This window comes from Andrena cerasifolii, chromosome 14, assembly GCF_050908995.1.
Source record: "Andrena cerasifolii isolate SP2316 chromosome 14, iyAndCera1_principal, whole genome shotgun sequence".
Taxonomy (NCBI): Eukaryota; Metazoa; Arthropoda; class Insecta; order Hymenoptera; family Andrenidae; genus Andrena; species Andrena cerasifolii.
In genome coordinates, this window is record NC_135131.1 from 10,923,532 (window position 1) to 10,946,562 (window position 23,031).

General features: G+C 43.8%; 1 protein-coding gene across 7 annotated transcripts in view; it reads left to right on the plus strand.

The window, feature by feature from the left end:
• The window catches only part of LOC143376298 (multiple PDZ domain protein), an 84,217-nt gene that overhangs the window by 51,053 nt on the left and 10,133 nt on the right, over nt 1–23,031 (plus strand). For 5 of the 7 annotated variants that reach the window (XR_013087064.1, XR_013087065.1, XM_076826448.1 and 2 more), the window contains exons 18-23: nt 3,178–3,283; nt 3,811–5,557; nt 10,792–11,956; nt 14,452–14,556; nt 15,193–15,429; nt 21,578–21,712. Coding sequence is in view for 5 of the 7 variants with exons in the window: in XM_076826448.1 (XP_076682563.1) it covers nt 3,178–3,283; nt 3,811–5,557; nt 10,792–11,956; nt 14,452–14,556; nt 15,193–15,429; nt 21,578–21,712 (3,495 nt within the window). In the remaining 2 variants the exon portion in view is untranslated. The remainder of the gene's footprint in view (nt 1–3,177; nt 3,284–3,810; nt 5,558–10,791; nt 11,957–14,451; nt 14,557–15,192; nt 15,430–21,577; nt 21,713–23,031) is intronic. The other 2 variants (XM_076826446.1, XM_076826447.1) reach the window with 2 other exon arrangements.

Below are 23,031 nucleotides of genomic sequence, written 5' to 3' on the forward strand. Positions count from 1 at the left end.
AATCTACTTTTTTTATTAAGATAATTCAGAAGGAAGCGTCTTTAGTACGTAAACTTGCAAATGTTTTATTACGATGAGGAAAACAGAAGATACGATTTAACCCTCTATAACAGATTTTTTTTTTTAGATTAGTGGACATTGAAGACTTTATAAAAATTAACAGGTACATTCCAATTTCGTTTCATAAACATTTTATTGTAAAATAAAGTTATTATAATTGCTGGATATGGAGCTTTTGTGAATCAGCACCTGCAATGGAAAGCACAGAGGAAGTTATAGAGGGTTAATATACAGGGTGTCTGAAAACATTTCAACCAAAACCTTTCTATTAACAGAAGCAAGAGGAAAATGTTCTACGTACACAGGTTACAAAGTGTTTTATTACAAACTTACGACGAAAGTATGAATTACGTGTTAATATACAGTGTGTCTCAAAATTCTTCAACCACATCTTTACCCTCAAATACTATTATTCGTTAATACATCTATTTTCGCCTGTCGTAGAATTTTTTTCAACAACGGTGCGAGAGTCAAACTTTGAAAATATACTTCAAAATACATTTTATTATTATTATTATTTATTTGCGTAATTTAAGATATAAGTAGATTTTAAGCGTGGCTCAAGCTGAACTTTTCAAACTTAACTAATCGATGATAACTTCGATTGTTAAATTGAAGGATATATTTTAAGAACGGGTAAGTCTGCAGCTTCGTTCCACTCGAGCTAATATCGGGGCTGTTTAGGCGCCATTTTGCGCTCGTGCGCAAAGCTACTTTGGAACTTTTCGTGGCGCCCTCGCGAAGGTGCTGCCTTTAAACGATTTTTTTTCCAATGACCCGAGGAGGCCGATTCGCGCGCATTTGTCGTTTTCCCTGCGAGAAAACGCACGTCCCCTTCTATTTCTCGTCGAAGTAGAACAGGATCGAAGCATTCGACGGAAAGGTGAGGACAAACGATCGAATCATTCGACTCGTTCAACGTTTTTTGTCTAACGAGGATAACGTAATTCATTTTTTTTTGTCTCGTCTAACGGAATGTCGACTTCCACGGAGACAAAAAACCAAGACTGGCGGTTTTCTTCAGTAGGCGACTTCCTTTTTCAACCTGCTATATTCTCGCTAGAACCTTCTTTAACCCTTTGCCCCCTAAAAAAAATTGAATTGGAAATTTTTAGATTATTTTACTTTTGAATGAAATTTTCGAAATTGTTAATAATAACTGTATGAATTTCTTTTGTCTTTAGTGTCAAAGGGTTAAAAACAGAGTCTTTCGAAGTACACCTGTACATTTGTACATAAACAACGTATTGCTTTCGACGTGTTTGTATCTGTTATCAAGTATTTCGTGTCCCAAGTATTTATTGTTGAAGTAACTGCTTGAAAGGGAGGAAGGAAGTGTAATCAGGGCGAATGTTGCGTCGATGGGAACGTGTACAATAGTTTCTACTTCTTTGCTTCGTCAGTATGTGCTAGTGATTCGGTTAATTAATATACAATCAACGTATTACAATGATTAAGGAGTCATTCGAAGATCTTTCGAGTTTTGCATTTAATTAGTAAAGATTTTAGGAGGGAAGTAAGCATTGGTTTAACTGAGTACTTTTAATAGAAATCGATAGATCTTCACCGATTGCTGTGTCAGTTTAGATGAAAACAATTGAGAAAAGATAATGGGGGTGAAAGTGACGTAGCGAAAATAGCGATGTAAATAGTAGTTAGCTATCTTTCCATAAGTGTTTCGAGAATTGTCGCTTTATTCTGACCCTTTGTCAATCTGTACGATACCTGGAACTGTCTGTACTATAATTTCCAATTCTACTGGTCGTTGAGCAGATATTTTCTACTTTCGGGTAGAGGTGCTGTTGCTGACGGTTATCGAGACGTTAATCGGTAGCTTGACAACACGATTGTTAACGAAGCTAATCGGTGTTAATTGAAAATACAAATTCAGGTTTTCAACTTTATTCTGTACCCTCTACCGCTATGCTTAAAATTTGATCACTCTAGAAATGTGTTTGCTTCTCGCTTCGTCATTTGCTAGCATAAATAATAACAATAATAGGCTGCAGTTAAAATTACACTTTTAGATCAAGCGTACATCAGAATTTTCTCTATTACACAAAAGAGTAGATTTTATATACACCTTTTGAAAACATAAATTTTTATGTAATTTAGGAATCTTAATTGAAATTGCAACTGAACTCATACATGTTTATAATGTATGATGTACTTATTAATATAAATAAATTTTGCTCGAAACAATTTTTAAAATACTAAACAGTTACAGGGTTATATATCTACAGTTATATTAGTTCTAGACCGCGGCTGACCATACAACATATGTTTCCCTTATTATTTCCAGCTTGATCTTATATTCAAGTAAACTGTGAAGTACTGTAGATACAAAATCACAACTGAGTTCATTGTATGTACACGTCTCTGAACATCTAAATATTTAAAACAATTTTTGGATTAATCTATATGTAAAACTTCCAGAGGCATCCACTTCACAGTAGTGAGTACATTCACTACACCACGCGTCTGACTACAAACGATCCACTTCCCCTTGCCCTCTTATCTTGTATAGGGAAACCATTACACTTTTCAAAATCTTACTGTAACTTTATTACCTTAAAAATGATTTCTAATAATTTTGCTCAAATTACTGTAAATTCCAAAAAGGTACCCAAACAAATCGATAATTTTACTTGAGGTTCTCAAGTTTTACCACTCATTTAACATACCAAAGCGTTTATACCATAAATTTCAAAAAGAACACTCCAGGATCACGAATATATTGAATTTGAACATGCAGCAAAAATTTTACTTTCAAATAATTATAAGCCAGAATATTTAATTCCTTAGTGCTTCTGAAGATTGCACTTGTAGTGCACAATATTCATTTTTCAAAATTCATTACACATCGATACGCTCGATACCAGCAGCACCTCTACCTGCAATTCTATCGTTCCACTTGGAAATCACACTTGGAGACACCGATCGTACTTTGGAAGTAGCACACTTTCGAACCGCTTCTATCTTCCCGCGTAAAGTACGCCCCACTCTTTTCCGCCGCGTGCTAGAGGAGAAGCTCGACGGGCACGATTGACGATGGCATTAATTCCCTGACTTTTTCTCGGTTCTTTTGTATGTCCCGATGGCCGGTCCCCATGGCAGAGGGTGCCACCGATCTGTCCCGTGAGACGCAGCAAAAGCTTCCCCAACGAAAGCGAAACGACAGATCACGCAGCCGAGCTCGAGGACTTCCTGTCCTCCAGATCAGGTATCCTTAAAAACTTCGATCGCTTCAGCAAGTTTAAAAAGCATTCGACGAGCAGCTTGTACATCTATTCAGCAATAACAGTCGAGTAGCACTGATCCCCGAGCCCCCTCACTTAGAATCTTTACGTAACTACAAAATGGCGAGCTATCTGTTCCATTTCAATGTAAATAATCACAGTGGCCCTAATCTAGGTCACTGTAGGAATTGCACGCTTCCAGTATACAGTCTCATTAGTATTCTAGCGCTTTACGAGTAAGTGTTTAAGACATTCAAGATTTTAGATATATTCACATGTTCTATTCCTCTATCATCGCGCAACCAGTGTCACTCTGTGAAGTGAGTATATCTAAAGTCGACACTTGAGCCACTGAAGCGTCTAGTGTAAAATAGCTCTCGCAGCTCGTAAAGATCACCAGTGTCACAGATTTAACACAGCAAACCCCCCAGACCCGATCGATAATTCTCCCTGAGAATATTTGGCACGAAATACAATCCCCTGACCAGCCCCGTTGCGATCAACTTCTCAGGAGTGACGGAGCTGTCATTGGACAAGCCAGAGACAGACGAGGAGGAGGAGGACCACTGGAGGGACGCGTCTCCGTTGACGCCGATCTGCAGTCCCACGAAGCATTCCCCGCGACCCCTCCAAACAGATACACCCTCGAAGACGGCGGAGGTGGAGGTTGTCGAGTTCCATCCTGCTGGGAGCAGCGACGTGCGCGAGGACGTGGTCCTAGCAATTTCTGGCGCAGTGCCATTAGACGCGAAGGTGGCTGCAAGTCACAGCCAGGGTGCAGCGACAGGGGTGGAGAAAGTGGCCCCAAAGGTGAAGTTAAAGAGGGAACGTTCGATCGGAAGCGAGGATGAACCTATGGAGAAAGTGCCTGAAGAGACGACGCCCACGCAGAAGCGTCCTGATCAGGAGACGAAGAGGACCTTGAGGCGCGCGGATTCTGAGGACAGGATGTCCTCGTCCAGGGAGAGCATGCGCGAGGTGGCTGACAAGGGCGCCAAGAAGAAGATCCTCAAGATGAAGGACATCGAGGAAAGAGGAAGGAAGGATAACGCGGAGGAGGCTTCCGTAGATGTATCTAGAAGAAGGCTGGACGAGTACGAAGAATCGTGGAAAAGAGGAGACGTGCAAGATGGCGAGAAGATGACGAGGGAGCGCAGGAAGAGCCTCAGGGAGCAAGAGTGTATAGAAAGGGTGACGGAGTTCCTGACGAAGCACAGCGGCCTCTCTTACGCCCAGATGCCTCCGAGCATCGACCGAGACGAGGACGTCGCACCCATGCAATATCCTCAGGAAGTCAAAGAGCACCGAGCGACGCGTCCATCTAGCTTAATTGCTCCGGACATACCGCGTCCTGTCGAAGAATCGTCCACCGAAGAAAGGAGAGAAGTCACTGAAAGCACGAAAGCCACGCCGGAAGAATCAACCAAGACGCCGTCTACCGTGGGATCGGAGAAGCCTGTGACAGCAGATCGACGTCCAGGAAGCGTGGATGGACCGAGAACGTCCACGACCCCAGAAACCGAAGTGTCAGCGACTAAACGTCGGAGCTCGATGCGCAAGAGGACATTCTCCAGGGAGTCCTCCAGGGAGTCGCTGTTGGACGACACGAAGAAGGAAGTGAGGATACAGGAGAACGTCGAGGAGATCTTCTTCGAGGACATCAGCGAGCAGATTTCGGGGATGCCCGAGGTGCAGCTGGTGAAGGCTAGGATCATCACTGCTGAAGAAGCAGCCGCTAACAGGGCGGAGGAGCCTGCGAGGGTGGAGGTGCACTCGCCGCCGGAAGTGGTGGTGGTTTCTGACTCGATCAGAGTGAGGACTGGCCGAGTGCCCTCCCCGGAGATGGTGAACATGTCGCGCTTGCAGCTGCTCAGCCTGGCGAAGTCCACCTCTGAGAACACTCTGGTGGACACGAAGGATGACGAGGAGAACAGCGTGTCTCAGAGAAACCTGAAGAGTGAGATCCTGCTGGACCTGTCGAGGGTGCCGGACGGTGGCGAGGAGGCGGTGAATACAGTCGACAATGAGAGGAAGGAGAGGAAACTTAGTAGGACTGGTAGCGAAGGATCGAGGATGGCTGCGTTGAGAGTGAAGTCGAGGGTGAAAGATCAGGATATATTCAAGATAGGCAGCCTGGCGCAGCCGGACGAACCGGAACTGACGATCCTGCTGGAGAACGTGGGGATTGAAGGGAAGAGGATCGGTGACCAGCGGAGGAGAAGTCTGATCGAAGATTGTGGATGGAGGGTGGCTGAGAGGTGAGTGAACCTGGGGTAATTTGCCTTTGGCGTTGCTCAGGATCATTGTTTCTGAAGGGAAATGTTTATTTTCTAGTAGAATTTTTTAACGATACTTTAGCGAGTGGAAGCAGCATATTGACACTGAGCGACGTCGACGTGTTTTCACGTCGAGGAATTTGCACCCTGTGCATGGCTTTGGCGTGTTTTCACATCGATTCACTTTGGAAACAAATTAAGACTTTCTCAGCAGAAGCAATAGGGGCCATTGTTCAAAACATTGAGCCACTCAAAGTGTTAAGGTGCTTCTTTCGATATTTTTAACACCATTGTTAGCTACTTTTGGGGAAACGCGTCGTGGGCAGGCTACATTAGTGCCCTAATTTTTCCCAATTTTTGACGCACTTCCTCGAGTAGACTGACGACACTTCTTTTACAGTCTCCTTTTACATTACTTCTAATATATACAAATCCACTGAATTACTGAAGTAGAATATGGGGAAATCCAACATCCCCAAAACGTCCTAATATTTATTGCTAACTGAAGAATCATATCTGCTGAGTTCACTTTTGCAGATCCTCTCAAATTACCCAGAAAATTAACTATCATTACACCTCTGCAGCAGTTGGGCAGAAGAATAATCCACTTCACGCATAAAAGACCACATTTATATTCAGTCTCTCGCCAGAATTGGAGAAAAATTCTTGCGGCGAAAGAGCTGGTCATTATCCAAGCAAAGTCAATTAAACGAGAAGTCCTCGTGGCTGAAAGTCTCGGTTTGCTCATATTGTAATCTAAAACAATCCGCGGAAAGGGCTTCGAATGCCGATTAATGAGCAGTGTTGTTCCCCGTCTGGCCACTCGGTTAGATTACACGACGGTCGACTGTGGAAACCCCGTGAAATGCTCACAATTGGTTGGAAATCTGGGTCGCCTGGCATATCGCTCAGTGTTTCGCGACCCGAAAATTCTATGGCCGTGCTGCCCCCTTTCTCCTCCATTTCTGCCCAGAGCGATCATTGGAACCGAAATAGGCCGGCTAATCAATTATTTTTCTTACTGGCGTCGAAAGTCTTCGGCGGCTCGTCGAAGAGGCGACCAGTCGCAACGAAGCGTGATCGTTACAGCATTCTCGTGGTTGGCAGCCGGATGCCCACGTGAAAGCGATTCTGAGTCGTGTCCATTTTCGAATGGGGCGTTTTTATTCCGCGTGTGCTGTCGCGGAAATGCTGGAATAATAAACTGATCAAATACCAGAGCGCGATAAAGAATATTTGGCGAAGGGATGGTTGCGGTAATTTGAAGAATTGTAGGGATATTCGATGGAACGATGAAAAAATGGACTTAAAATATATTAAAAATGATCGACAATTTAATTATTTACAGAGGCAATTTATATTAGAAAATAAGAGAGACGCGTTACATAAATATATGTCAGGAAGATTATTTTATCATTTTGCACTTGGAATCATTGATATCATAGTTCTTCCAACTTGCACAATTCTGGTTCTCTCTCGAATCACCTTCTACCATAATTTCTAAATAATTCAGCATCCCAAAATGGCAGTCAAATGTATAATCCAGTGAAACCCAGACAACATAGGCCAACATTCCAATCAAAGACAACATCCTAAGTCAATCACCCTGCGCCACAACCAACCCCTAGTGTATCCACGTGTTAAAAACCCCTAACCGATGGCAACCAAGGGGGGCCAAGGAACAGAGACAATCAATCCAATTAGACCCTCCGTCTCGAGTCAATCAACTTACGCATCCACCCTCGCCACAAAAACCCACCATCCCCAGGCACTAAACCCCCGCAAAAGCAGAAAGAAGGTGGAACAACCGATTGCGCAAACCAGGGGGACCATTTAAACGAGACACCTCTGCGCGACCCACATAACTAGACTGAAAGGAGTCTATCTCTCTATCCAGAGAGCATCGCGCACCGGAAGCCGAACACGGATATAAATATAGAAAAGTGCAGTCGGAGGAACCGGCGCAGGGGCGAGGGGGGAATAGAGACGATAAAAGATAAGAACGAGGGCCGCGTCAGCGATGGAACTGTACGGACCGCGGGATAGAGCAAGATGCCAGACGCGATACCGCGGCAAAGCGGAAAGAGAGGAAACCGCGGCAGTGTAGCCCGTGGCGAAGACGAGCACACACGGCCGTCGTCCAGAACGAGACAGAAACCTCCGCCGACGGGGGGTGGAAAGAGCGAGAGGGGGAGTGGAGGGGAGGCAAGAAAGGGAATAGAGACGGAGAGAGCTTTGCCGCAACGAAGCTCGCTCGGTACTTACTCCCACACACTGTTGCAAAGCCACGCCAGGGCGATACAGGCTCGCGACGGATTCACCCACACGGACGCGGTTGCGCGCTCGCTGGCGCGTACGCGTGCATCCACTCGCAGGAGGATACTCCTGGAGACGGTTCGACGCGATTAGTCGTGATTCGGTGAGGCTTTCGGCATCGTCGGCCGGACGTTTCCTCGTCCACGTTAGAAACGGGAAGACCGCCAGCGCCTGCTTAGACGCGCCACTGTACCGCCTGGCGTCCGTTCGCTTGTGTGCACCCGTGCCGCGGGTGCACGTGCACGCGCGCGGTCGCGCCACGTTTTCGCGTACACGCGGAACGGAGTGTGTTGTTTATTAGATCAGAGTAAGCCAGTTTGCAGTGACGCACGGGCGACCAGAGACACGCCAGTGAACACCTTGGCTTCGTAGAGGAACGCGACAGAGGTACCTCGTCTCAGTTTCCGCGGCACTGGCGCTTGCTTCCTCGGCGTAGTCCGCTTTCCCGTTCGACAGTTCGTACCCTCTGGTCCCGGGGTGAAAGTCTTCCTGGAGGATTCAGGAAATCGACCCGGTCACCGGTGTCCAGAGAATCGATTCGCGGCCACGTCTGTTGGGTAACGACCGGCGGAGACAGCTTCGTAAGAGTTCCTCTTCTTGGATACGCTTCCTGGGTGCCCGCTTTGGGGTTCGGTGGTGGTACTTGGGAGATTGGTACATGTTCAGTTCGGACGAGACACTTGTGCTTCGCGGTTTGTATTTTGTTGCTCTATCGATAAATTTATAAACCTACGAGAACTTGATTAACTTCCAAAGTTTACCACGGTATACGTCGCTGACCAACAAATAAAATTATGCATTTAGCTCAGAGTCGTAAAACCTGCGGTTTTGCAACTCTACCAATGGAACGATAATTTCTGATGTACATACATATTTACTTGACTCATATAGAGATTGTTTAAAGGAAATAGGAAGAGATAGTAAATGCATGTGCAGAATAATACTTGTGAAATGTCAGAAAGTGTCTCGTTTGAAATGGTACTTAAAGGGACCATGCTTTCATTTTTTTATTAACGCGTTCACTATCATTCGTTAACGGGGTTGCTTAATTCATTTGTGCCTTTTTCGATTTTCTTGGTAATTATTTAGTGTGGAGTAATTTAAGAGTCGAAGGTGTAGGACAAGGTGTTAAGTGAATTATGTTCGGGAAAGTAGGAATTATTTTGGGACGATGTGTTTTGGTTCGCTTTGATGTTGTTGCGAGAGAAAAGACAGACAATTCTTGTGCGGCGTGATCCAAAGAAAACGTTCGGTAACACGTGAGATGCTTTGAACAGGATAGAGTTGTGTGCTGAAACAATGTAGCTTGAATAATTTAAAGTTTCCCTTAATAATTTGTTGCTGGATCGGTTTATAAAAGTCTCTATATTTTCGCGCGAATAGTTGTGTACAGTATAAGTGAATTCAAAAATTTGCAAATTGAACGGTTTTTAATTTTATGATGTAGATAATTTTTTTTCTTAATAAATGTACTGCAATTTGTAGATGAAGACGAAACTTGTGTGAAAAATGGCTGTCATGGGGGTTATCTTCTTTGCATAAAGTTTATCTGCAAAATATTGAAGATTTATGAAACAGCCTGATAACAGTATTTTCGAATTATATGGACTACAGCCGTGTTCCATAGATTGTATACGTTTTAAATGCGCTGTATCCCGTGACTTTTATGGCTTCTAAATCTTCAGTTTTTTCGCTTTTACGATAGCGCGCAGATTTGTGAGCAAAGCGAAAATAATCTTGATCGACCCTCGATACGTTTTTCCCTGGATTTCGTTACTGTTACTCGCATTTCCTCTGTTTCCTAAGGCTACGATATTCTCTGCTCGTCACTTGTATTCATTAGGAATTCATTACCAATGATTATTAAAAACACTGTTCTAAATACAAAAATCTTTCCAAGGTGTAAATAAAAAATAACATAATCCTCGATTTTCTACACTGAAAGCAAAATGTTTTAAAAAATAAGTGGATCTATAATTTACTGAACTAGGCTTTTAATCACAACCTCGATTAATATAATTGCCTTCAATTTCCATTTCAATTTCCATAGCCATTACACTAAAACGCTGTTTAAACGACACGATCAATAAATTGAGCACTGGTATTTGTGCGAGTCAGCTGTTCGAAGTCTTGGGAAGCGGTCGTAATGATGTAATTAGAGCCGAGCTGTGAGATCTTTTGTCGTTGATTTAGCATACGTCGCTGACAATAATACTTCAGTGCGCACGTTGATACATCATATTGAACAGGTCTTTATACCACGCACAAGGTATTAACAAAAGGATTCAGGACCCGCAGTACTTAATACTCACGACTCTGAGCGACAAATTTTTATTCAGCACAAGTAGTTACAATTTGTCCAATACCTTTTAACTTTAAAGAAAGCTCTGCAATTCTTCAAAGAAAAACAAGACTGTCCCACCCACGCTAAAGGAAGACCAATATCTATTATCAATGCTTTTTACAGAAAAGTGTCTAAAGCGCCTCGATCAATCACTTCAAAAAACTACCCACCATTTCGGACTCCCACCCAAGGAGACAGACAAAAACCGAGAGAATCTCCCCAGCACACTTTCCGATGTCCCCATTCATCACGGACCCTCCGACCCCTAAATTAGCGCGCGATGTCTCGCAATTTCGTCCCCGAATGTAGTCCACGCTATTCTCCCCCTAATTGACCACACGAGGCGCGCGGTCAGAACGTTGCCGCAATTAATGGGTCACCGCGGAAGACCTTTCCATTCGCCGCTTTAGCGGATTCTTTTCAAACGTTAGACAGAGGAAGAAGCCCGTCGGGCTGCTCATTAAAGGCGGCCGGAAGACTTGGTTCCGTCGGTGGCCCCCTTCGCCCTTATTCGTCGTACATCTCGCCTTCACCCGTCTTTCCTGTTTCCATGAAGGCTAGAATCTGTGGAAGGTGCCAGTCAGAGGCAGCCAGGGAGGAGGGTTGAAGCGGAAGTCGAGCTTCCTTCGAGGAAGGTCCCCGAGGTGGTTCAGCAAGAGCAGCCGAGGAAAGAAGACCTCGAAAGGGAACCAGAGGCGCCAGCCGAGGCTGGGGATTATGACAGGACCCTCTCGCAGCAGAGGCGTCCGCTGCTGGAGGAACCAGTCCCCTCGAGACACGAGGAGGACAGCCTGATCAGCAAGGAGCACTCCCTGGAGTACCTGAGTCAGACGCTCGAGACTCAGTCCGATCATTTACTGTACGGTGTACTCTCCGCTTTATGGGAGGATGTATTAAGCCCCGCGACCGACGATTGGCAAGATCGAGCGCTAGATCAAGAGGTCGAAGAGGCCGGGCGAAACTTCAAGGAGACCCAGTACTCTCCTAAGGAGAAGGTCGACGCGCAGACTCAGACTGAGCAGGAGACCAAGAGCACCCAGTGCAGTCCGGATCCGAGCCCCATCAGCCCATCCGAGGTCCCGAGGGACAGTCCCCTTCGGGTGTCTAGGTTCTACCAGAGCCCTAGAAGGGAGGTGCAGACGCAGACGCCGGGCGAGAGCAAGAGCGTTCAGTGCAGCTTGGATGACCTAGAGAGTCTCTCGTTCTCCAAAACACCAGACCCCGAGGACTCCGTTGATAGCCCGTCCAGGTCGGAGAGGAGCTCCGCGAAGCAGTCGAAGAGCGTGCAGTGCATTCCCGAGGACATCACCACCAGCCCTAGTAGATCCCTCGACAGCGTTGCTCGCTCATCCGCCGAGGACAGGCATCCGCGTAGCCCGAGACGCGAGGTCGAGGTACAGACGTACCAGGAGTCAAAGGCGATCCAGTGCAGCGACGATGAGCTGCTTCTAGAGGCGGAGCGGCTCAGTGGTGAGCATCAGGGACGCTCCGAGAGCGGGCTAGCCGGCCCGGCGAAGGCAGAGAGCTCCGCATCCTCGAGCTGCGGCTCGCCTCGCAAAATCCCCACGGTAGTGTTCGCGGAGGAGCCGGTCGACATGACGGTCACGCATCGGGACCACGACGGGAACGTCGGCTGGTCGAGGCACTGGGGCCCCGAGAGGCTGGTCGAGATCTACAGGGAGCCGAAGACCAGCCTCGGGCTGAGCATCGTCGGCGGAAAGGTGCGTAACGCGACACGCCTATATTGTTCAGATAAAAATAAAAACTCGACCCATTGCTCTGGTGCGCGCACGCGGAACACGGCGACGCCACCTTGGCCCACGGTGCCGGGCCGCGGGGGGAATTAGGAGCGTTAGGTGCCATGAAAGCGAGTTGCCGAGACGGTTAACGGGTTCGTGATATTTCTTGGAAGTGGAAATTTTATTCAAAGGCAAAAGGTGTTTTTCAATCTTGCGGGGGAATTGAGGTGGAAGGAAAGAGCTGGAATTATAAAAAGATATACATTAGTGGTCAGAAGACAGTTTTATAGTTCCATTAAAATTTGATTGGGGATGGCAGAATAGGTCGGTGCTAGCAACATAACTTTTAATGGCTGGTATTGAGTCAGTTATGCAAACATAGAAATATGAGCTTGAAAGCTTCTTTCGACTACCGCTGTAGCAGAAATCTCATTTCATTATAATTGAATATCGCAATCTACTTCTCGCACCATTTTTTATAGTCCTACTAAAATTTTAATTCTCACCGTGGCACAGAGCGTGGCACTTGGTGACTGGGTCGAGATTTTATTAGAGTCTTTCGTTATACTAGAAAAATGTATTTTATTCTAGCAGGTGTTAGGCATTAGGTGATGCTGTTTTTGCTCGTTCTGAAAGAATATAATTATTTGCTCTTTGAGATTTTGAGTTTGTACTCGATGCCGCACTTACTAAATCCACAATAATTCTGGAATAGGAAAATGTGAGGATGATGGGGATGAAAAGATGAGAATGGAAAGAGATAGTGACGTCGAACTCACGAATTGAATAATTCTTCCGTTTTTAGAAGGTTCAACCGTATTAGTATGTAACGTTGACGCATTGACTGCCACGTGGTTGTCCCATATTTTCCATTCACTCAAACGCGTATCGTCAAACAGAATGTGTCGTAGTTTAATGATGCACTTAACATCCTACGGTATTCCTAATGACAGTAATACAGTTACTCACAAGTTCGTTTACATAAATGCAAGGAATAATTAGTTGTGCATAATGTTGCACTGCTTAGTGCTTTTATACGTGTTACCTCGCGTTTTTACTACGACTGTAGTCTATTTTCGTAAATTTCAATGGAAATAACGAAGCTATTGGAATAATTTGGATGGGTCAGTGGAGTAATCACATTCCATAGTATTGTTCTAGTGACCTATCTAATAATCTCCATTACGAAACATTGCTTGTAGGCGTTTAATCAAATCGATCTTGTTCATTAAAGTCATAAATAGGAAGAGGAGGTTGTGTGATGCGATGAGAACTATAGGCGTTAAATTTGCTCGGCTTATGTAGTATTGATGGTGAATAATGTTATGAAAATACGTGGCATAAAATTATCATAAACGGAGCAGTATCAGCTCCCGTTGTCCGCAAGCCTGTCACGTTTCGTTAAGCCACGCTCCCACATGTGCTTTGTGCTGCAATTCTTACATAACCGATTTACGACTGTACTACTATATTGGTTTCAGCATTATAATATCACTAACAGTTACAAAGCTCTTTATGGCTCGTTAATTTGTGAGCCATATACGCGATGCTACTTTTCACTAGCGAAGTATCAACTTTGACAGCACCTAGAATTTACTTATCTTTTTCAATTTTATTACTGCGACTTTATTACTTTCTGTAGTTTTGTATTCAATGTGATATTAATTCTTGTCCAATACTTGAAGTACTTTTCACTATAGAATCATCAGTTTTATTGCAATATACCATTCCAATTAAAAAACCCAAAATACTTTTAAATATCTAAAAAGACTCGATAATCCAAATTTTCTTTCACAATGATCTTCTTTGATTGAAGAAGTGACAAAGTAAAACCATCTTTCGTATCCCTTTTATTTTCTACTTTAATATCAAGCAGTTACTCCGAGCTATAAATATCCGAAGACACTCGACATATTACTCAATTCAAGTACAACACTATTTTTGACTTCTATTCGCGTTTCATTCAACATTCCACTGATTCCAACGCGATGTTCGGAGCGTTACTACTCGCTGACAGTTATTTCAAACGTAGTTCCTCTGTTTTTTATTAATTGCATGAGCGGTGGCGTTATGCGGGGAACTGCTAATGGTCCAGCGTTGGTGGCATTGGTTGATAATTTCAACCGAGTGGTACACGCTATGTGACGCATGTAGTTGCAGTGGTATAAGTGCATTAACGTAGCGAATGGCTTCGAGACATTAGTCGACGTAACAGAATTGTCATCTTCGATGTTTCCACGTTGCTTCCTACTTTAGGTATATTATGCAATACCGTGGAAAGTTTGGTGAGAACTGTAACAGATCACAGCAAACCTTTCGCCGTTTTGTTACGTGGCAAATGAATTTTAAATCGGTAGAATAATAATTTTATTCATGATAATTAGATGTTAAATGGCTGAGGTCGAGGATTTTGTTTCTGGACGATCGTGCGTATGTTTAATCACGTGTTTTGGCAATGTTTGATATATGTGTTTTAGGTTGATCTGCACAATGGCAGTTCTAGTAAGTCTCAGAACATATCCGGGATATTCATAAAGAACGTATTGCCCAACAGTCCGGCCGGAAGGACCGGCGAGTTGAAGGTAACGTAACGATTTAAATTCTAATCGTATTTGGTTCTACATGACAGTATGTAGTAGTATAGAAGGGAAAGAAGCTGAGGAAGTGATTCGCCATATTACTCAAGGATATAATCATTTTTCTGTCAATTAGTCCACTTTGATTTTTTAAAGAGAATTTTCATTGCTTATAGTAGGAGAAATTTTATTTCGTTTCATAAGAGTAATATGAATTATTCCAATTTCTTAAATAGAAATAAGTAGCAACTCCCTAACTAAGAGCAATTCGAACTCCCCCAACAATTTTACACTTACTCATAATTTCAATTCCCTATATAGAAATATCTCAAACCCCTTCAACACCCATTTTTATTTCACAATTAATATCAAACAGAAACAACTACAATCCCCCAAAATAATAACTTTATCCCCCCACTCAAGAATAATACTACACTCCTTTTTTCAGCACCACTTGAACACCAAGACATTACCTCGAGCCTTTCTAATTCACGAAATACCTAATTTCACAACCACTGGTTATGACATTGAAAAAGAAAACCACTTAAAAGAAAAGGAAAGAATATAGGCGAATTGCTGATGGCGAGTCTAAGCGGAGTAAAAGATTTAATGCGCGCGTTTCTGGTCGTATTCACTTTGCAGGTCGGAGACCGAATAATCGAGGTCGATGGCGTGGACCTGCGACACAGCACGCACGAGCGGGCAGTTGAGGTCATACAAGCCGCCGGAAATCCTGTCTGTCTTCTCGTTCAATCTCTGGTGCACCTGGTGAGACCTCGCCACGACCAGGAATATCGATGTACCCTCCCACAACCCCCAGTCCCCTCATTCTCCACAGTTGCCTCACACTTTCCACTTGTGATTGATCGATCACGATCGGTAAGAAATCGACTGTCGCCTCAAGATCACTTTTTACTGTTGCACCGTGCCAGCTAGTCTATTTGCTCGAGGGACGGGGACAATTTACGTGGATGGGGAAAATGAGGCGTGGCATGAGTGGCCAGATGATGGGGGTAACCCGCGACGGTGGTCTTGAGCGACCAGTTGATTTTGCCTCGACTGTAGTAACTTACGTTCCCACGTTTTCTTGCATTCCTTTAGTCGATGGTATAAGTAGACGTTTGATTTTCTAGTTTTCCTTAAAATGTCCCTTGTAATGGTAGATCATTTGCACATGTTCTGTTCACTGGTGGATTGTAGGTTAGAAGAGTTGACTTATGATTTTTGGAATTTGTTTTCTGTTTTTTTTAGAGAGTGTATTGAAGTTTCTGCAATTGAGAAGAAAAGGAGAAGTAGAGTTTGAATTAAGAAAACACGTGGAGGAATATTTAATGAACTGGATAGGATTGATGATGAATGAATTTTATACTTTTTCTGTGCCAATTATTATCAGGGGTGGTGGTTTTTTTTTAAATTATAATTTGAATCACAGTATGATTATTTTCGTGCTTTTTGGAATTATTTGTTATAGTCATCAATTCAAATGCTTCGAATATTTTAGTTAAAAACTTGGAAGCTGTAGTCTTTACTGTAGATTTTCTCCTTCACGAAACAAACCACTACCAACGAAATAATACTAGAATAATTAACACCAATTATTTCGTGGGAGTTTCAAATATGTGGAGGAGCAGAAACTTTTCTGTTTGCTACATCACTGCTATTTGCCGTTCCAGCGTCAAGGTTTCTCAGCCGAAAAATTTTCAATTTCATTAAAAAGTTTAAAAAATTGTTATTTGTTCGAAGGCTTAAAGGTTGAGCGCTTCCGCGGGGAAAGTTCGACGATTCAAGGAAAACGCATTTCGCGTCGAGAGAAATAAAAATCACCCAGCATCCCTCTCGTTTCTCATCAAAACTCATAAACTACCATTATCATCCGCGCGCACCTCGAGTTTGTACCTTGGTATCGATGTTTCCATCGTAAACCACATCCAAGGAAGCCGCGTGTCAGAAAAGTCAGGCAAACTCGACGCCAATAATCCTTTGCTTCGTCATTGCTTTCATTCGCCCAGTTTCCTTCGAGTCATTGTATCTCCTCGATAAAACCTCGAACTCTTTAAAAGTTCTAACGTAAGTGGCAAAGGAGCTCAAACCAAAAGCAAGTAAACGACAGAAACTCGGAGAAAACTCGTCTCTGAAGAGTTGATTCAAAATGAAAAATACTGCCTGCTTAAAGTATCATTTTTACTTAGTAGAGTGCTTGTAGTACTCACTAAAATGAGTAAAAACTGCTTACTCGTTGTGTATCAAAAGATAACCTAACCCAGACCTTGTCAGAGCTGGAATTGATTTTCTCTTTCCATGATTTGTTTTCTTCTTTTTGTTAGATATAGCTTAGAAACGTATGGTTATCTTAGAATATTTATACTCTGGTGATTGCAAAAGATATTATATGTGCCCTACTTCCGTTTTCACGCTATCTTTACATTTTAATAATGTCGTGGTCTTTCAGAACCTCTTGGTCTGACCCAAAAGGGCATATTCTACTTGCATGCACTAGAATGCCTCGCTCCTTAGAGTGTACTACTCACAGTAATTGGAGGACCTCGTGGCTACAGAATCACTTCAATATCGATTACTTAGCACTCCAGAGTTTGGACCAAATATCAAAAAATATAAAAAACACTATATATTTAAGACATTCGTTAAACATTCAGTCCACATAAAATGAGTAGCTTTCAAAACATTAATCTCATTATCCGTCAACAATTATTTACTAATAATTATGAATGGTAATTATATTCTAAAGCACCAAAGAAATCACTAGTATCATTAAAATCACAAATCGCTTCCAACTCTGACAACATTAATATCTAATTCTCTATTGATCACACAATTCTTACTCAGTTGAGCAAGCGCTAAAAATTCTCCGACTGCCAGAAAGCTTTTATTCAACGCACCATGGAATTAATTGAAGATGGAGCAGCCATTTGAAAAGTGAAAGTTCAAACGTGTATCTAATCACATCTGGATAGCCTTGCCAGGAGATTCGATGCTCACGTGTGACTGGAGGGCTCGTGATTTCGCGCGTACTTTTCGGAGCCGTGCGAGTGCGAAGGCGCTGGTTTAATCGCTCCCGGAAACGCTACGTCGCGTGTTCTCTCAATTTCAATCGACCCGATTCAGAGGGAACCGCCTCTGAACACACACATATGAAATTAGAGAGGCCAGGCGGCTGGGGGCGGGAGTGACAGAGGTGGAGAACGAAAAATGTTATAGAGGGACGGGTAAAAAAAAAAACGAGCGAAAAAAGAGAGGGAAAGAGGCACGTAGACACACAGCCATTATCGGCGAACATCCCTTGTTCGTGTACGATGCATCGAGGTCGAACTTTCCAATAAACCTGCGGACGAGGGGTCAGCAAGGGAGGGAGGGGGGCAGTGTGAAAGGCAGAAACAGAATGAGAATCATGCAAATCAGAGCAAACGATGTCGTGGATGGCGTGCCATCGTCAACTAAAGGCAGGGGAAGAAGGGACTTTTATTTCGACACGTTCCCTCTGATACGCGACACGGCCGGGTTTCGAGTATTGCATGGTGGACCGTAATTGCTAAATAAAGTCCACACTCCAACCGCTATTACACGCAAGGGTTGAATTTGAAGAACAGAATAAGAGAAAGCTTTTAATTGAAGGGGTGGATGCTTGGGCTTTGGTTTAAGTACCATTGCGAGCCACAGACAAATCGCAACCCCTATTATAACTATGATAACAGTTCCCGATATTAAAATTCGTCTTTCTAATATCTACGATCCATTTCTAATGCAAAAGATTCCCATTAGAAACAGATATTCGTAGTGACAATTTAATAATTATTTCAAGCATTCCTATTTCCATCTGAGATAATAAAAGAACGTAGTAACTCAAGCTACCTACTTAGTTATTTCCTCCACCTTTGGTCCATCTTCCAGCTGACCAAATAAGGGGTTAATTCACCACGAATTTGCTCGAAGAGCGAGCGAAAGCACTCAGCGAAAGGGGGCGAGCCCGTGGCAGGGGTGGAAGCGGTCAGGGTGGGGAAAGTAGAAGAAGGACGGAGCACGTGCACGGGAGAAGGGATGTCCGCGATTGGCAATGAGTCAGGGATGCCGCGGTTTGACGGAAAGTGTGGATTACGTCGTTGCAACGAGCCCGTCCATCATCGACACCATGGTCCACCGCCCCTTCCACCTGCATCAGCCCCCTCGACACCATCCACCTTCGCCACTCTCCCTTCCACCCCTCTCAGAACACCGACACCCGGCAGTTTCATACACGAAACCGGCTGGTAGACGTTAGCTGCCACCACGGCCCCCGACAGCATCGCGATCATGCATCGTCTCTTCGGACGCAAACGCGTCACGTTTGTCGTACGTTGCCCAAGCACACGCACACCCATCAAGTCCCTTCACTCCTCGACCGTTCCCATCGGGGAAGGCACCTCGCGACCCACCCCGACGGCGACGACGAATCCCAGTCAGTGAATCAGTCAGTGACACCTTGGCTGCTCGTAAGAACGTTCCGCTTCAAGAACGCCACTGATTCGGTGGCCATGGGGAGGACTGGTGAAAGTGTCACCGATTGGGTCGATCTCGAGGACCGAGCTGAATCTCGTCGGTACAGGGTGGTTTTGCAGGGTGGTGTTCCGTTCTGTGGAGATGTTGAAGCTTGCGGTAGAAGAAAGTGCATACCGTGAATAGTTTTAGTATCTATACTGGAATTTAAAGAGAGAGATTGGGTTGAGATAGTACGTGGAGGGAGATTAATATTTGGTGACCTTTGGTATCTTTTTATATGAATTATTATTGAGGATGATACGTTTTTTATTTATAGTTTGAAAGAGAGTATCGTTATCTTTGTAACTTGGGAATTTTTGAATATAGTATCGACACTTTAGTAACCTATTAATTCACTGATTTGGAAATGAAGTGTTTTGATTGCGTTAAATATTGTAATTGGAAAATTTGAAGCTGTAGTCGTCACAGCGACGACGGCTCTCTGTCAGTGAATTGGTCAGTGACATCTTGGCTGATCGTAAGGACGTTCGACTTAAAGAATGCTCTTAAATCGGTGGTTATGAGGAGGCCTGGTGAAAGTAGTGTTACTCATTAGGTCTCGGGGACCGAGTTGGTTGAACCTTGTTTGCATAGGGTGGTTATAGGGGTGGCTTCTCGGTGGAGCAGAAGTCGAAAGTGCAGGGTTGAGTTTCTGCAAATGGGGTGATGGTTTGGGGGAGCCACTTGGGGAATGCAGTGAATTAGTGTGGGAAATTGGCATTAATTGGTGCTGAATGTTGCTTCGATTGTAAATATTGTAGAAAATTATAACTTGATGGCTGTGTATGGACGCGTGCTTCAAGATGGATAGTAGTATACTAATTCTCTGATATAATGTTGGTAGTGCTGTTATTCATAATAGAGATCTTCAAAAATCTTACAAAAGATTTTTTATCTTCTTGCTGAATTTTCCAACTGGACTGGTTTTCAAACAAAGAAGGATCGTTCTTTTTGCACTTTCGATTTGTGCTTCCATAAAGATCCCACTTGTACCATCACTATAAGAAACCACCCTGTTGGGACGATATAAACCAATCACTGCGCCAGTACAAGAAGTCATTGCAGACCCATATTGGATTCCCACCATTTATTCGCCCATAAAGTAGAAACCTCACGTTAAAACAACCCCTACCACTCAGTAGACACCTCCAGCCCTTAAATACACTTACTGGTAGAGCTACAGCAAAGTAAAATTAGCGAGACATCAAACTAAACACGTTTCACGCGTCCGAGCAAGTGGTACGAAGAGAATATAGGGAGACAAGGACCGCGGCATCTTAACTCCGCCTCAGTTCCCATTAACCCCGTTGCAGGGTTCATGAACCCCTAACACAGGATTCAGTACACAGTTCTGAATCCCTTCACCTCAATCTGTACCACTTTCGCGCGCACATACTTACTCAATTTTCTTAAAACTTCTATTTCACTTCACATTTATCACCCGCAAAGCTGTACCACATCTCCATTCCATTTGCAAGGTACAATTACAAAGTCGATAAAACATCAGCGAACAATTGACAAATTGAAAAGGATCGCCAACGAGCCTAAATTTCATTCGAAACGTGTGAAACACAAAGCGTTAGTAATTTACTAACTTCGCTGTGCCTCTACCAGCAAGCGTTTGTTTTTTCCTCGCGAGAAAAACTGAAGTGTCTGAGGACTTTCCTTTTTTTCTCAGACCCTTCAGCTTTGCTTATATGGAGTGTACACCCGTAATCGCGCGCGAACTCGTTGCCAGCAGAGCCATAAGTAGCGCGAACCGAGTTTCGCGCGCCTCAGATCCTTGAGCCCAGTCAGTGGAATGCGCGAGTCTCGTGCGAGCCTGAATTCTAATAACACGCATCGATCACATTCCTAGACAGTTCGTGGCCACGGGAAACTTACTGTTATTGCCGATGTGGGATCGAGGGGGGCACGGAGGCGGGATCGAACCCACCAAGCTGTTATAGTACAGTTATTCTGGCAACAATTCAAAACGCTGTCGGACGGGTATCTCAGCGGTGCGGTAATTCAGTTTGAAACGTTTACTCTGACTACTCGCGCGTTGATCGTTGTAACGTGACTATTTTCTTTTTCTTGCCACGCTGTGATCCCCGTTTCTGGAGCTTTTTCATGGGAGACACTTGCGTAGCGCGTGATTGATATTTAAAAAATATTTAATATATCCGAAATACCAATGCGAAGTCACAGAAGTGTCTGCCACACGAAGGCCCTCAGAGCACTCGCAGCCCTCCGCACGAGACACTTCTGTAGCTCGCAGCTAGTATTTCGAACACATTCCCACATCCTCCACTGTCATTCCATCTTCTTCAAATCAATACGCGAGTCGTGCAAGTGTCTCACGGGAAGAAAGGGCTTCAGCCCTTTCAGCCTCTCGAAGCGTCGCGTAGCAGCGAGTTTCCCTGGCCTCTTGTCGTTCTTCTTCTTGTTCTTCGACCATGCCCCCGCGCCAGCATCGGGATACTGAAGAGACGGACGGTGTTCTTCGAATTTCCAGAACAGCCAGGGCGAGAACGAGGGCCAGGGGGAAGACGGAAGGCCAGGCACAAGGCAGAACAGTAGAACGGCGTCGTTTCGACAGAACGCGTCGCCAGTCTCGTCCGCCAGATCAGGCACGCCGGAAGTGATACAGGTGGGTCGTTTCTCTGGCCGACACGTCACCCCGTTACGTTTCCTATTACGTCACGCCCCTTGAACGGCTCTTCCTACGCCGGGATGGTCGGAAGCTGGCTTCGCGCCGTCTCGCTACGTGCGAATGCAAATTCCCGCGTTTACGCTCGCTGTTTATGTTACTTCGAAGCTGATGGAGGAATAATAGAGGATGTTTCCTGGGTTCTTGGAAAGTCCGCGGTACTAATGGAAAAGGAGTGATGTTGCACCTAGCGATTAATGGAAATTTTAGAATAAGATTGCATGATCAGTATGGTACTCGCGCAAACAGATTCACTCCTCGGCTTATCACTTTTCCAAGGTTGCAAGAGTTAAAGTTAAATGGAAAAAGGAAATTGATACACTAAGTATTAATCTATGAGTCGTTCAAAGTTACGTTAATATCTTAAGGACTGCTGAAGAATTTTCTGATTTTTAGATTTCTTCTTTTTTCGGGAATTCAGTTAAATAACGATGTCTGTTTTAGTGTACGGAATACAACACGCGCCGTGAGGGCGGCTCGTTATAAGCAGAGGTCGAATGAAACTGTAAACTTTTATTAATAAAAGTTATTTATCGATCGTTAAAGTTTTAAACCGTTTCTTTTCTGTTTTAATTTAACTTTGTACATTAACATTTTAACACTGTTGCAAGAGTTCAGTTTTAACAGTTATTTTATGTTCGATTAATAAAAGTCCTGGGGGATCATGTTAAGGGTAAAATATAAAAGTTAAGAATATTTTTTAATTAATATTGTATAAGGTATCGGAAACAGGATAAATATAGAAGAGAAAGCGTATTGTGATTTTTATATAATTATTTTCACCGAACGGTTTAAGGTTTTAACTTCAAATCTATCTACACCACAACATTTTCTGGAAATCTGCTTGTCGCAACTTTAACTTTTGCCAAATAGAATGAATGTTCCTGATTAACTAGAACTTTTTTCTAATTTCAAGAAAATAAAAGTTTCTCATTTACCTCATTTTCAGAAAAGCTAATAGGTATAAAATTACAGTTATTTCATAATTAATTGAAATTTTTAACAGTTTCGTTCGACCCCTGGCAAGGCAAGGTGTGAGCAATTGGGTAATCAGAATGTAGCAATGAACAAAGTAGAGGAAAGTAGCCAAATATGGAATAGTGCCATTTTTAAAAAAATCTGAAGAATGAATATCTGTGAAACGGCTTTAGGCTATGTCACTCACTCATTTTGGCACCGCACACGTTGTGACTTGTCAGTCGAACAAACTTTAGTGACGCGGCGGGATCGTTTTGTTTTGGTGCTGTTCGAAAACTGAC